Source organism: Myotis yumanensis, unplaced genomic scaffold (genome assembly GCF_028538775.1).
Source record: "Myotis yumanensis isolate MYYU_CA2020_CCGP unplaced genomic scaffold, mMyoYum1.0.hap1 SCAF_10, whole genome shotgun sequence".
Lineage (NCBI taxonomy): Eukaryota > Metazoa > Chordata > Mammalia > Chiroptera > Vespertilionidae > Myotis > Myotis yumanensis.
The window spans coordinates 69714439-69728304 of NW_027223761.1; the positions used below are offsets into that span (position 1 = coordinate 69714439).

General features: G+C 38.4%; 1 protein-coding gene across 3 annotated transcripts in view; it reads left to right on the plus strand.

Annotated features, from left to right (window-relative positions):
• The window catches only part of ARHGAP20 (Rho GTPase activating protein 20), a 94960-nt gene that overhangs the window by 52847 nt on the left and 28247 nt on the right, over window positions 1-13866 (plus strand). For all 3 annotated transcript variants that reach the window (XM_070425953.1, XM_070425952.1, XM_070425954.1), the window contains exon 4: window positions 4590-4739. In XM_070425953.1, the coding sequence (XP_070282054.1) occupies window positions 4590-4739 (150 nt within the window). The remainder of the gene's footprint in view (window positions 1-4589; window positions 4740-13866) is intronic.

The following is a 13866-nucleotide window of genomic DNA, read 5'->3' on the forward strand; positions in this document are numbered from 1 at the left end:
CCTTGGAGGAGTTAAAAGAAGGCCTCTGTGTGTAACTGGAGCACAGTGGGCAGGAGGAGAGTCATCTGAACGGAGACTGGAGAAATAGACAAGGATCAGGCTATCAGGACCTCTGCAGGCTGTATTAGTTATCTATTGCCATTAACAAATTACCCCAAGATATAACAGTAGGTAACTATAAACATCTCATACAGTTTCTCTGAGTCAGGAATCTGGGAGTGGTTTAGCTGTGGTTCTGGCTCAGGGGGGTCTCATGAGGTTGCAGTCAAGCTGAGGTTACAGTCATCTCAAAATTCGACTGGAGCTAGAGAGTCCACTTCCGGGCTCACTCGTGTGAATGCTGGCAGGCCTCAGTTCCTCGCTGCTATCGGCCTGAGGCTGTAGTTGTTCATCTGGGTTTCCATAGAGCTGCTCATAACATGGTGTTGCTTCCATGGAGTGAAGTATCCCAGAGAGTGAGGATGAGAGGAGGCAAATGTGCTGACTTTGGAAATGGCAGACCTGATGTATTCCGTGGGCCACACAGGCACCGTGGGCACAGTGTGGAAGGGAACTACTCCAGGCTGTGAATGTCAGGAAACATAGCTCACTGGGGGGCCATCTTGGAGGCTAGGTACCACAAAGGCTATGATACAGAGTCTGTATTTTATTCCAGAAGGTTTAGGATAGTAGCATGATGTGGTTCCTAGTTCTAAAATATTGTTCTGGCTGTGATAGTTCACGGTGGATTAGAGAACAGGCACAGGGAGAAGCAGAGGCTGGACAGGAGGTTATTGTAGTCATCAGAGGAGAGGCAATGAGGTCTTTATCTGGGGAAATGGCACTTCAGTGGGGGATACAGACATATTTTATGTGTTTGGATTTTTTTTTCAACAATTATGACAATATTTAGAGTAGAAGTCTTTTGTTTTCTTACCTGAAATCATTGTTCTGATTGTTGCTAGCATGCAAGTGGTTTTATGTAACTTATATAATGTTTTGCTAAAAAACCTTTCACATAAAGACAGTTTCTTTCCCCACTAGAAAATTGCTATTTTAGACATATTGGCAAAATCTGTGCCTGTCATCTACTTCTCACATAAGATGTATGTCATTTTTTTCTACATACTGCTTTGGAGAAAACTGTTTATATCCATTTAAATGTTTTTATGAGATGACAAAACCTATATCAATTGATTTAATGCTGTGTTTAAGAGATTCAGTTCATGAAAGATTATTTCAAGTACTTTTTACTTTCATTGGGGATATTAAAAAGTGTGAGTAATCTAAGTTAATTTGGCGGGGTAATAAACCCAAGACCCCTAAGGTAGAGAGAACATGTAGGTCCGAACAGACGAAAGAGTAAGACTGAAGATAGAACTCAGTTGGTGTAGCTCAGCAGCTGAGCATCAAGCCAGGAACCAAGAAGCCACTGGTTTGATCCCCAGTTAGGGCACATGCCCAGGTGGCGGGCTCAATCCCCTGTTGGAGGCATGCAAGAGGCAGCCAATCAGTGATAGTTCTCTCTCATCAATTTTTCTATCCCTCCCCCTTCCTCTCTCTCTAAAAAGAAATCAATAAAAAATATATTTAAAAAAAAAAGACTGAAGATAGAGATGCTGAAGGAAACTTCTCATCCCAGGGCTTTTGATAGATGCATAGCGTTTAACAGCGTAAATAAAGCCAGGAGGCCACACTGCTCAGACTCCAGCTCTGCTAATTAAGCTGTTTGAATTTTGGCAAGTGTTTTAATCTGTCCACAACTCGTTTCTTTTTTCTTCCTTTCTTTCTTTTATTCCTTACTTGAGGATATTTTTCCATTGATTTTTTAGAGAGAGTGGAAGAAAGAGGGAAAGACAGAGAAATATTGATGTGAGAGAAACACATGGATTGGTTACCTCCTGCACATGCCCGACCAGGGCCTAGGCCAGGGAGGAGCCTGCAACCAAAGTACGTGCCCTTGACTGGAATTGAACCCAGGACCCAGCAGGCTGACGCTCTATCCACTGAGCAAAACTGGCTAGGGCCATGACTCCCATTTTTTATCTGTAAAATGTTTGAGGATTAAACTAAATAATATATGTAAAGTGTTTATAATAATGACTGGCACATAATAAGTTTTTAATAATATTAGCCATCAGAATGGAAATAATTCTTTCTACCTCTAGACACCTCCTTGTTTTATATCAGGAAATGGATAATCTTGGAATCTTATTGATCTAGGGAAAGAATTGTTGAAGTAACTCTTTTTTAGGTAATAGATGTGGCAGTTCCCACATGGTATCTGAACTATCCTATATAATAAAAGCCTAATATGCTAAGTGTCTGGTCGACTGGTCGGCCATTCAGCCAATCAAAGCGTAATATGCTAATGATATGCTAAGGCCGCTCAACCGCTTGCTATGACATGCATGACCACCAGGCAGCAGACAGTTGACCAGTCGACCAGTCACTGTGACATGCACTGACCACCAGGGAGCAGACGCTCCAATCGGTAGGTTAGCTTGCTGCTGGGGTCCCACCAGTCGGGACTGAGCAAGATGGGCAGACAAGCCCTGGAGCTCTCCTGCAGTCCCTCCCTAGCTGGCCAACCTCCCACGTCTCTCCACGGCCCCTGTTGTGCACTGGTGGGGTCCCTCGGCCTAGTCTGCACCCTCTCACAATCCAGGACCCCTCGGGGGATATTGGAGAGCCAGTTTTGGCCTGATCTCGCTGGCCAGGCTGAGGTACCTCACTGCTGCACGAATTTGTGCACTGGGCCTCTAGTCTAATATAAAAAGAGACCTGCATTAGAAAACACAAAATGCATGAAAACATTCCCTTCCAAAATATTTGTAGTTTCAGTTTTATATTACCTAAATAGTTGCCATCAAGAAATAAGATTTTAGCTTGGCTGGCGTGGCTCAGTGGTTGAGCGTTGATGTATGAACCAGGAGGTCATGGTTCGATTCCCAGTCAGAGCATATGCTGGGTTGCTGGCAATCCCTGGAATAGAGCTTGCAGGAGGCAGCCAGTTGATGATTCTCTGTCATCATTGATGTTTCTGTCTCTCTCTCCCTCTCTGAAATCAATAAAAGTATTTTTTAAAAGAAATAAGATTTTTAAAATAAGATTTTATTTTCAATTGAGAATTTAATTAAAAAATAAAAAGATACATAACAATAGGGTAAAAATATTGAAGTGATATATAGAAGGAAGGCATTATGCTAGCAGGCACTTTTCTATTACACTTAAATGTACCCTACAGAAAGCATAAATGAGGCTTTGAATCTAAATTACCTTCATGTATAGTTCTAGCAAAATCCTTTTCCATTTTATAAATCCTACTGAAGAGTTTTAGCTCTAACTATTCCATGAGGAGCCCTGGCCAGTGTGGGTCAGTTGGTTGAACATCATCCCATGCACCAACAGGTTGTTGGTTCGATTCCCAGTCAGGGCACCATGCCCAGGTTGTGGGTTCAGTTCCCAGTTGGGTGCATACAGAAGACAACTATTGATATTTCTCTCTCACATTGATGTTTCTCTCTCTCTCTCTCTCTCTCTCTCTCTCTCTCTCTCTCCCTTTCCTTTCCTCTCTCTTTCTAAAAAAATCTGTAAAATCATATTTTTAAAAAAAATAGTCTATGAGGAGTTTTAGGAATACTTTCATATGAAGTATCTTTTATTTCATTTAGCTTTTAGTGTTTCCAAAAGTGGTTCTGAATGATAAGAAGTAGCCAACTTTCCCTTGGCATTCTCTTTATCCTTCCCAGTGCCTGCTAACTATTTCATTCTTAGGTCCATTATGAGCATTAAATAAGTGAATTAGGTCAAGTGATATAGTGGTATCAATATCAGGTTCTCAAGGAGATTAGGTAGAAACTGTCAAAAAGCAATTTATCGACTTAAAGTAGATCACCTTCTGGGTCACCAGAGATAAATATTAATTCTGTTAGCTCTACTTAAATATAATACTTTCTCACCTCTTTTTTTTTCTGGTTTCATGTAGGGTCTGTTTTTAGGATAGTTTTTAAATTTTAGCCAGAATGTAAGAGGAAATGGTATGAACAAATCCTTAAGGAAATCTAAAATAACCTTTGCTTCTAAAGACTAGAAAATTTTGTAACCAATCATATTGAAATGCATTGCAAATTCCTCTAGTTAATTTCAGGTTATATTTTTTAGTATAGCTATCTCTGTTAAGGTGAAAATTTTCTAAATATTTGAATAAGTAACATGTATCTTAATCTTTTGTTCAGGTACTTAAATATTTTTGGAAGTAAGCAAATTGTAAATAATAAATGAATTAATTTTTTATAACAGCAGTAAATTTAAAATTGGGATTTCCACCCAAATGCAGTGCTCAACATATAGAAAAATAAAGTAGCCAGTTTATGGCTAAATGCAGACATGAGAGCTAGTACATGTAATGTTGCAAAGGCATTTGGGGACGAGGGTAGCCAACCATTTTACAATTCACTGTGGTAAGTAAACACTGAAGATAAAAACAATGAATAAGACATTCTTTGTCTCCTTGATTCGTTTAAGCTATTCTCTTATCACAAATTCAGAAACTCTCATAAAATTTAAGAGACAAAATAATAAGTCCTGTCTGGTTGTTATCTTTTTAGGTATAACAACAATTTTAAGATAAAAAATAAAATTAAATTAAGTGACATGTGGACAGCAAGTTGTGTGGATGAAGTGGGAGAAGGCAATACCGATGCCATGAAATCATTTGTAGTGGGCTGGCCCACTGTGAACTATGTGGCCACTTTCAGGTAAGAACATAGCTTGTACACGGGTTAGCTACTATTAAATACAGCCTACTATGTAATTTCTAGGATGGAGAGAAAAAAAATTAATCAATTTTTTTCTAAATGTTTAAAGGAAGATATTTTATTCGGATTAAGTTATTCTGAAGTCAATGACTCATCTTTTGATATACCCCCAAATAAAGACACTTGTGGGCCATATGTTTCTCCCAAAGATCTTTTTATTAAAATACATGAGAAGTAATGATAAATATTGAGAACTCTGGGGGTCATTTATCTTGTTTGATTAGTGATTTTCAAAGGGGCTCTACGGAACCACTTTCAGGGCCATGGGAAAGGAATAGAGTATCAGAGCTCAAGGACCCCCTCTCCAACGTTCCCCCTCCTAATGTTTAAGTATTGTTGTACATATTGTGCTTTTGAGTTGGACTTTTCAAACCACTGAAATAAATCTGTACCGAAAGGAATTTTATAAAATAGTCTAATTATGTTTGAATAAGTGGTTGATATTCCCAAATTTTCTTTTTTTTTTTTTTTTTTTTTTTTTTTTTTTTAATTAAATCTTTATTGTTCAGATTATTACATTTGTTCCTCTTTTTTCCCCCCATAACTCCCCTCCTTCCAGCTCCCACCCCACCCTCCACCCTCACTCCCCACCCACTGTGTTCATCCATAGGTGCATGATTTTTGTCCAGTCACTTCCCGCATCTCCCACACCCCTTTTTCCCCCAAGAATAGTCAGTCTATTCCCTTTCTATGTCCCTGATTCTATTATAATCACCAGTTCATTCTGTACATCAGGTTATTTATTCACTTGATTCTTAGATTCATTTGTTGATAGATGCATGTTTGTTGTTCATAATTTGTATCTTTACCTTTTTCTTCTTCTTCCTCTTCTTAAAGGATACCTTTCAGCATTTCATATAATACTGGTTTGGCGGTGATGAACTCCTTTAGCTTTTCCTTATCTGTGAAGCTCTTTATCTGACCTTCAATTCTGAATGATAGCTTTGCTGGATAAAGTAATCTTGGTTGTAGGTTCTTGGTATTCAGCACTTTGAATATTTCTTGCCATTCCCTTCTGGCCTGCAAAGTTTCTGTTGAGAAATCAGCTGACAGTCGTATGGGTATTCCCTTGTAGGTAATTGAGCCTCTTTCTCTTGCTGCTTTTAAGATTTTCTCTTTGTCTTTTGCTCTTGGCATTTTAATGATGATGTGTCTTGGTGTGGTCCTCTTTGGATTCCTTTTGTTTGGGGTTCTCTGCGCTTCTTGGACCTGTAAGTCCATTTCTTTCACCAGGTGGGGGAAGTTTTCTGCCATTATTTCTTGAAATAGGTTTTCAATATCTTGCTGTCTCTCATCTTCTGGCACTCCAATGACTCTGATATTAGACCGCTTAAAGCTGTCCCAGAGGCTCCTTACACTATCTTCACACTTTCGGATTCTTTTTTCATTTTGCTTTTCCAATTGGGTGTTTTTTGTCGAATCTTTGGTTTGATTATTGTACTCCTCTGGTCTGCTATTGGGTATAATATTCTTTATTTCAGTCCGTGTATGCTTACTTTCTAATTTCTTTATCGTAGCATCGAGGGTCTCATTAGTTTTCGTGAGGTTCTGCACAAATTTATGGCAAGCCCTCAAAATTGCGATTCTTAGCTCCATATCCTCCATTTCTGTCATGTTTTTTTGTCTCCGCATCTTTTATGCTTTCTTGGTGCACCCCCTTGTGGTCTCTGTGCGCAGTCTTGTTCTAGCCAAGCCTTAATTGTTGTAGTTAACACTAGAGGGATTTGACCCTCAGGCCGACTGGCTATAGGAATCAGCTGTGCGGAAAACGTCTGTCTTCTGGGGAGGCGCTAATCCAGCCTTTGCCTGAGGCGATCGGCAAATGGCTGTGCGCAGGCTTTGGGCGGGGCGGGATCAACAGGGCGGGCGGAGGGAGCAGTTATGGCCACGCTCAGTCCCGTTCCCAGAGGCTCTGCTTCTCAGAACCCCGGCAGCCGCTGCAAACCTCGGAGAGAAAGCTGCCCTCAGGTTCCAACTGATGCCGGATAATCCCGCTTCTCCCGTTTGAGTCTGGGTCCCTAGAGACTCGTCCGGATCTGGAGCCCAGAGTCTGAGACTCACTCCCGACAGAAAACGACAACCGCGCCCTCAGCCACCAGCCCGCTTTCGCGCGCACCTCGGTACCTTTGTATTTTCCACACTGCGCCGCCTCTGAGCCTCGATTTGCTGTTCTCTTTCCTTCTAGTTGTAGAGTCTCTCTTCAGCCAGCCTTCCTGTGGTTCTGGGTGATGTCCGTTCAGTCTTTTAGTTGTATTTTTGAAATGGTTGTTTGCGGCAGCGGTCTCCGGTGTTTACCTACGCCGCCATCTTGGTCGACTCTCCGATATTCCCAAATTTTCTAAAGAAATTGTTTTTAACTATTGAAATTAATGTCATGATATAAATGGGTGCCTGAATTTTACATCAAGTTCTGACTTAGTATCTATAGAGATGTGACCGATTAAAAGCAAATTTATGATTCAAGAAGTCAAAGTTACTTTTCTAAGATTCACTCCCTGGCTAGGATGGAGTTGGAGAAATTGTGAATAGAGAACCTTTGTGCTCTTATACTTAACGTGCTAACTTGGCACTTTCCAGTGCAGGATGGGCACACCAAAACGGGTAGTTGAAATTTTTAACACCCGGAGCTGCATGTCCAGTATTTGTTTTACACTTAAGGAGTTGGTGTTCATCACATGCATGTACTGTTTTTCTTCTTGCTTCTTCTCACCCCACTACCACCAAACTCCTCAGGCATCATCTTAAAAGCCAGATAACTAAAACCCAAGCTACTAATCTTCAAATAAAGGAAAGGCATGTCATTAAATTGGGTTGTGCACTGTTGGCCACCACAAGAGTTTAAGAACTTATTTGGCAGAAACGTGTATTTTTTATCATTTTCTCCATATCTTCTTTTCCATGATGATTTCTCTAGATATTATCATTTTCAATTGCTTAATCTCCTTGGAGTTACAGGTGGAAGGAAGCAATTTCGAGTGAGGGGGTGGGACTATATGATATCTTTAATCAAGGAGTTTCCCTAAAACTTCTTTTAAGAGTGGAAAATAAATGTGGAGACAAGTATCACATACATTGTATTCCTCAAAAAGTAGAATAATTTAACCAAGTGATTAAGATTAGTGTAACTAGCAGTGTCATGTGAATATTATGTATCCCTTGATAAAATGTGATTGAAAAAACAACTCACCTATATGGTATTCCTCCCCAAAACACACAAGCACAATCTAATCATGATAAAAACATCAGACAAACCCAAACTGAGGGATATCCTATAGGTTCCCCGGAAATACCTATAGTAGTGCTCCTCAAAACTGTCAAGGTATTAAAAAAAGAAAACAGGGAAAGACACAGAAACTAAGACCATACACTAAGGAGACATGATAACTAAATGCAAGGTGGTATCCGGGATTAGATCCTAGAATAGAAAAAGACATTAATATAAAAACTGGTGAAATAGTCAAGAGTTTAGTTTATAGCAGTGCACCATTATTGGTTTCTTAGTTCGACAAATGTGGGTGAGAGGTACTAGTATATAGGGACTTTCTGTACTATCTTTACAACTTTTCTGAAAAACTAAAATTATTTCAAAATTAAAAGATCACTTGTTTAAGAAAGGAGTGTTGGAGAGTACTGCCCCTGGTGTGGCAGAGTGAGATCTTAACAGGCTGATAACCCTACAAATAACCAAAAACTGAACAAAAATGCAAGCAATGACCTGAAGGTCTGCAAAGTGAATAGAAGTTAGCAGGTTTTGGTGAGGAATTGAAACTTGGAAAGAGGCACCAGCACTGGTGGGCGAGTTTCCTGTTTTTAAGGCATTAGCCTGAGGCAGGCAACAGACACATCATGGTGGAGGGTAATTAAACTGACAAAAAGATACAAGTCTTTTTGCTGAAGAACCGAAGGACAAGTGTCTGGGTCAACCACAGCCACGTAAAAGTGAGGAAGGAAATCTCAAAAAGGAGAGCGTCAGAGAAGTTAAGCTCCAAATTTTGTGTATAGACTCTACCCAAATCTTTAGATAACTGCTGAACCACATCTGCATGGAACAGACTCAAAGCAACTTGAAGCTAAGAATAAAATAATTGAACTGAGGAGATGCTGCCCACGGTGGGTGAGGTAGAGTTGTAGCTTGAGTCTGCTCAAGTTACTTGTCTGTTGAAACAGAAACATCAACACTGTTTGGCAACGATGACATAACTCAGTCTCCAAAAAAAAAATATTGTGATGTCCAGAATCAACCTAAAATTTCTTAACATACAAAGAAAAAGGAAAGGGAAAATATAGTTAAAAGGCTAATCCTGAGATGTTCCATATGTGGAATTATCAGAAAAGAACTTTAAAGCAACTCTTATACTCTGTTCAGTAGGTAAAAGGGAAGCAAATTGAAATAAATGAAAAGATAAGCAATACCAGTAGAGAAATAGAAAATATAAAAAAGAGCCAAATGAAAATTCTAGAACTGAAAACTACAACATCTTAAATTTTAAAATCCTGTGTGGCCTTAGTTGCAGAATGGAAATGAAAAGGGAAGGAGCAAATTTGAAGCTAAATCAATACAAATTGTCTGATCTGAAGAATAAGGTTAAAAAAAAGATTTTTTAATGAAAAATGATTCAGAGACTTATTGGAAAATACCAAAAGGCATAATATACATGTAATTGGAATTCCAGAAAAAGAAGAAAGAGGGAATGAGACATAATGAATATTTAAAGAACTAATGGTTTGAAAACCTTAGAGATTTGGTGAAAGACATAAAATGTACAGGTTCAATAAGCTCATTGGACACTAAACAGGAGTATGAAGAAAACATCACCTTGTTATGTTATAGACAACTGCTATAAACAAAAAATAAGAGAAAAATCTTGAAAATGCCAGAGAAACACAACACATTACATACAAAGGAACAACAATTTGCATCACTGTGGGTTTTTCATCAGAAATTACGGTGGTTTCAGAAGAGAGTGGAATGGCATCATTAAAGTGTTGAAAGAAAAATACTTCAACCTAGAATACTATATCCAGCAAATATATCCCTCAGAAATGAAAGTAAAGTAAAAATCTTTTTTTTATTAAGAATTCATTGCCAGCAGAACTGTACTATAAAAAAACTGTTGATGCAAGTTTTTCAGCCTGAAGTGAAATGATATCAGAGGGAAGCTCAGATCTTTAGGAAGGGGTGAAGAACATCAGAAATGATATCTAGATCTCGGTAAATATTCAGAAAATCAAGGCCATGATCAGTTTACTATGCCATCAGGTAGTTCAAGAAGCAGTCACTCTAATATTAATAAAGAAGCAAAACAATAACAGCTTTGAAATATATGATCGACAAACAGCTGCCAGAATCTGTGGGGCATTTCTAATCAAGTCAGATTGGGGGACGAGCAAACATAAATGTGAACTCTCCACGCTTTACCTTGGGAAATGGGATAGATCAGCACGTCTCAAAAAAGGCCAGAAGGAATTTCATATCTCCACCAATGCTTGTACTTTGATTCACATACATAAGTTCTGTATCCACCAGAAAAATGGGGTCAGCACCTTGATTTTACAGATAACTATATGTTAAGTCCTCATTTAACACCATTGATAGCTCCTTGGAAACTGACTAAAAAAACCATGTATAACAAAACTAAATTTACCATAGGCTAGTACATAGATATAAGCAAAGGAAGTTCCTACAGCAGAGTACTGGTCAAAAAAACACCACCAAGCATCCAAATACAGACACAAAACACCTCTAATGTTAAATATTGAAATAAGTCTGAGCTACACATACTGTAAAGGTTATGAAAACAAGAAAGGTAATTCTTTTTTAGCTGGCTTGTTGCAGTTGAGGGTCACAGGTGGCTGGAGCCTATCTTTGCAGCTCAGAGAGCAAGGCAGGACCCAACTCTGGACAAGACTACATTCCCTCACACAGTGCACACACACACACACACACACACACACACACACCACACATTCACTCATACTGGGACAATTTAAAGCACATCAGTTACATACAGATATGGTAACAGCCTGCAAAATACACAGACAGAGGCCTCAGCCAGGAATCACATTTTTTTCATCAATGTTACAATAAAACAATGTTGAACAAAACACATTATTCTAGGACCTAATGTATAGGAAAACGGGAACGTTGTTCAAAAGACACAGGCAATATTTAAATCTAAAAAGAGAATCAATATTTTAACTTAAGTACCTAGTATGAATCTTAGTCTACAAACAGGTATGCAAGAAAAGCCTGTTTATATATAGATCAAATTAGAACCCATCTTGAGCCCACATTTTGCTGGGCTGTTAAGAAATCAAATTTTCTTCCTTACTGGAACTCCTGTTACCAGTACATTAGGTTAGAAGCAGAATACAGGAGATTTCTCTGATGTTTCCAAAACAGATGAAAAGCTTCTGAACTTCAATTTATTATGGTCATCATCTTTTTCTGTCCTTAGTGTTGTTCTTTCACTAGTACATCCAAAGATACTCCTTCCCACATGGGTGGTGCAGGCATCTTTGTTGATATGGAAACCTTGGTGCCTAAGAACAGGTCTCCCTCATTGCCCCTCACAATCATTTCTTCTGGGTGCTGTTTCCTGAGGCACCTCCACTGAGTAACATATGGTTCCCAGCTCACTATCAAGGATGACAGACTCTATCCTCTCTCAAATTTTAGGGAATCTTTCCAATCTGCCTTTCCCTTTTTCCTTCTCTCAGACAGACTGCTTCCTCCCCTCCTTGCTCTTATCAAATGAGCTGAGGAGTTTATCAAACTCTAAGGTAGGTAGCCATGATCTTCTGTTTTTAGTTCTGTAAAAACTGCCTGAGATTGAGAATTTACTAAGGAAAACAAGCCCTGTCTGCTTGCATAGAGAAGGAGAAAGGGAGAAATACAAGACGACTACACGAGTCAATCTTAATAAATTAACCTGACATACTTTATACTTTATAATTTTTAAAGTAATGTATGCTGTGCATTCAAACAATGGAACATTATATAGCAATGAGAATGGGTAATCAAAAACCACATGCAGTAATATGTGTAAGTCTCACAAACATGATGTTGAACGAAAGAAGCCAGACACAAAATAGTGCATACTGCACGGTTACATTTACAGAAAGTAGCAAACAACAAAACTACCCTGTTCTGCCAGGACAGTGGGGGCTAGTGCCAGTCAAAGCTCAGTGTAAACACCTCAGGAGGGCCTTCAGCCAGAAGGGAGTGGTATGAAATATTAAAAGTGATAAAAAGCAAGGACCTAGCCCTGACCGGTTTGGCTCAGTGGATAGAGCGTCGGCCTGCAGACTGAGGGTTCCCGGGTTCGATTCCGGTCAAGGGCATGTACCTTGGTTGTGGGCACATCCCCAGTGGGAGGTGTGGAGGAGGCAGTTGATCAATGTTTCTCTCTCATCGATGTTTCAAACTCTCTATCCCTCTCCCTTCCTCTCTGTAAAAAAATCAATAAAATATTTTTTTAAAAAAAGAAAAGCAAGGACCTACAACCAAGATTATTCTACCAGAAAAGCTATCATTTAGAATCTAAGGACAGATAAAGAGTTTCCCAAACAAGAAAAGGCTAAAGGAGTTCATCACCACCAAACCAGTATTACAAGAAATGTTAAAGATTCAAGAAGAAGGAGGAGGAGGAGCTCAAAAATATGAATAACAAAATGGCAATAAATATATATCTATCAAAAATTATTTTAAATGCAAATGGATCAAATGTTCCAATCAAAATACATACAGTGGCTGAATGGATAGCAAAACAAGACCTTTATTATTTATGCTGTCACTTCTGATAAAAAGACACACAAACTGAAAGGAATAGAGAAAGTTATTTCATGAGATGGAAATGGAAAAAAAAAAAAAGCCAGGATAGCAATACACCAGACGATATAGCTACCAAAACAAAGGCTATAGCAAGAGACAAAGGACCAGCAATTTCACTATTAGATATTTATCCAAAGAAAAACAAGTCATGAATTAAAAAGACATATACATACATTTATATGTTCATTGCAGCATTATTTACAATAGCCATGATATGGGAGCAACCTAACTATTCATCAATAGATAAATGTATAAAAAATAAGTAATGCACATATGATACAATGGAATATGACTCAGCCATTTTAAAAAAATGAAATCTGCAGCAACATGGATAGACCTAGGGATATTGTTTGAGAGAAATAAGTCAGAGAAAGAAAAATGTCATATGATTTCACTTACATGTGAATCTATAAAACAAAATAAGTGAACAAGCAGAACAGCAGACTCACAGATACAGAGAATATTTTAACAGTTGCTAGATGGGAGGGGAGTTGGGGGATGATTGAAAAAAGTGAAGGGATTAAGAAGTACAAATTGTTAGTTACAGAATAATCATGTAAGTATAGCATAGGGAATATATTCAAAAATATTGTAATAACTATGTATGGTGTCAGATGGGTACTAGATTTATCTGGGTGATCCTAAATTATATAAATGTCTAATCACTGGGATGTACACCTGAAACTAATATAATATTGTACATCAACTGTAATTGAAAAATAAAAAAATTATTTAAAGAAAAATAAATAGAAGAAACATTTTAGATGTATTTATTTACTAAATTACAAATCTACTATATGTATGAAGAAATAAATGCTTCTTTTCTTGGCAACAAACTGGTTTCTTGGCTATTGGTATGCCAAATTTCTGCTTAATCTCTTTAATCTCAAGTTAAGCATACATTCCGTTTGAATGGCACTTATCACTACCAGACACTCTGAGATAATTAGCCCTGTTTCACAGATGTGGAAACTGAAGCTTAAAGATGTTATGTGATTTGCCCGTCATCATATAGTTTACGTATATCCTTGAAATCAGATGTTTGGATTCTAAATCAAGTGCTTTCCACTATAAGAGTACCACTCATAGAAGAGTCATAAAGTAAGAAAATGGGTGTCTCTTGGATCCAGAAGGTTTTAATAAAACTGTACTTGACTGTACAGTTTTTCCTAGCAGGGAGTTTCACTTCAGAGGCAAGGTTGCAGTAGTTTGCAGCTACGCCAGTAACAGCAG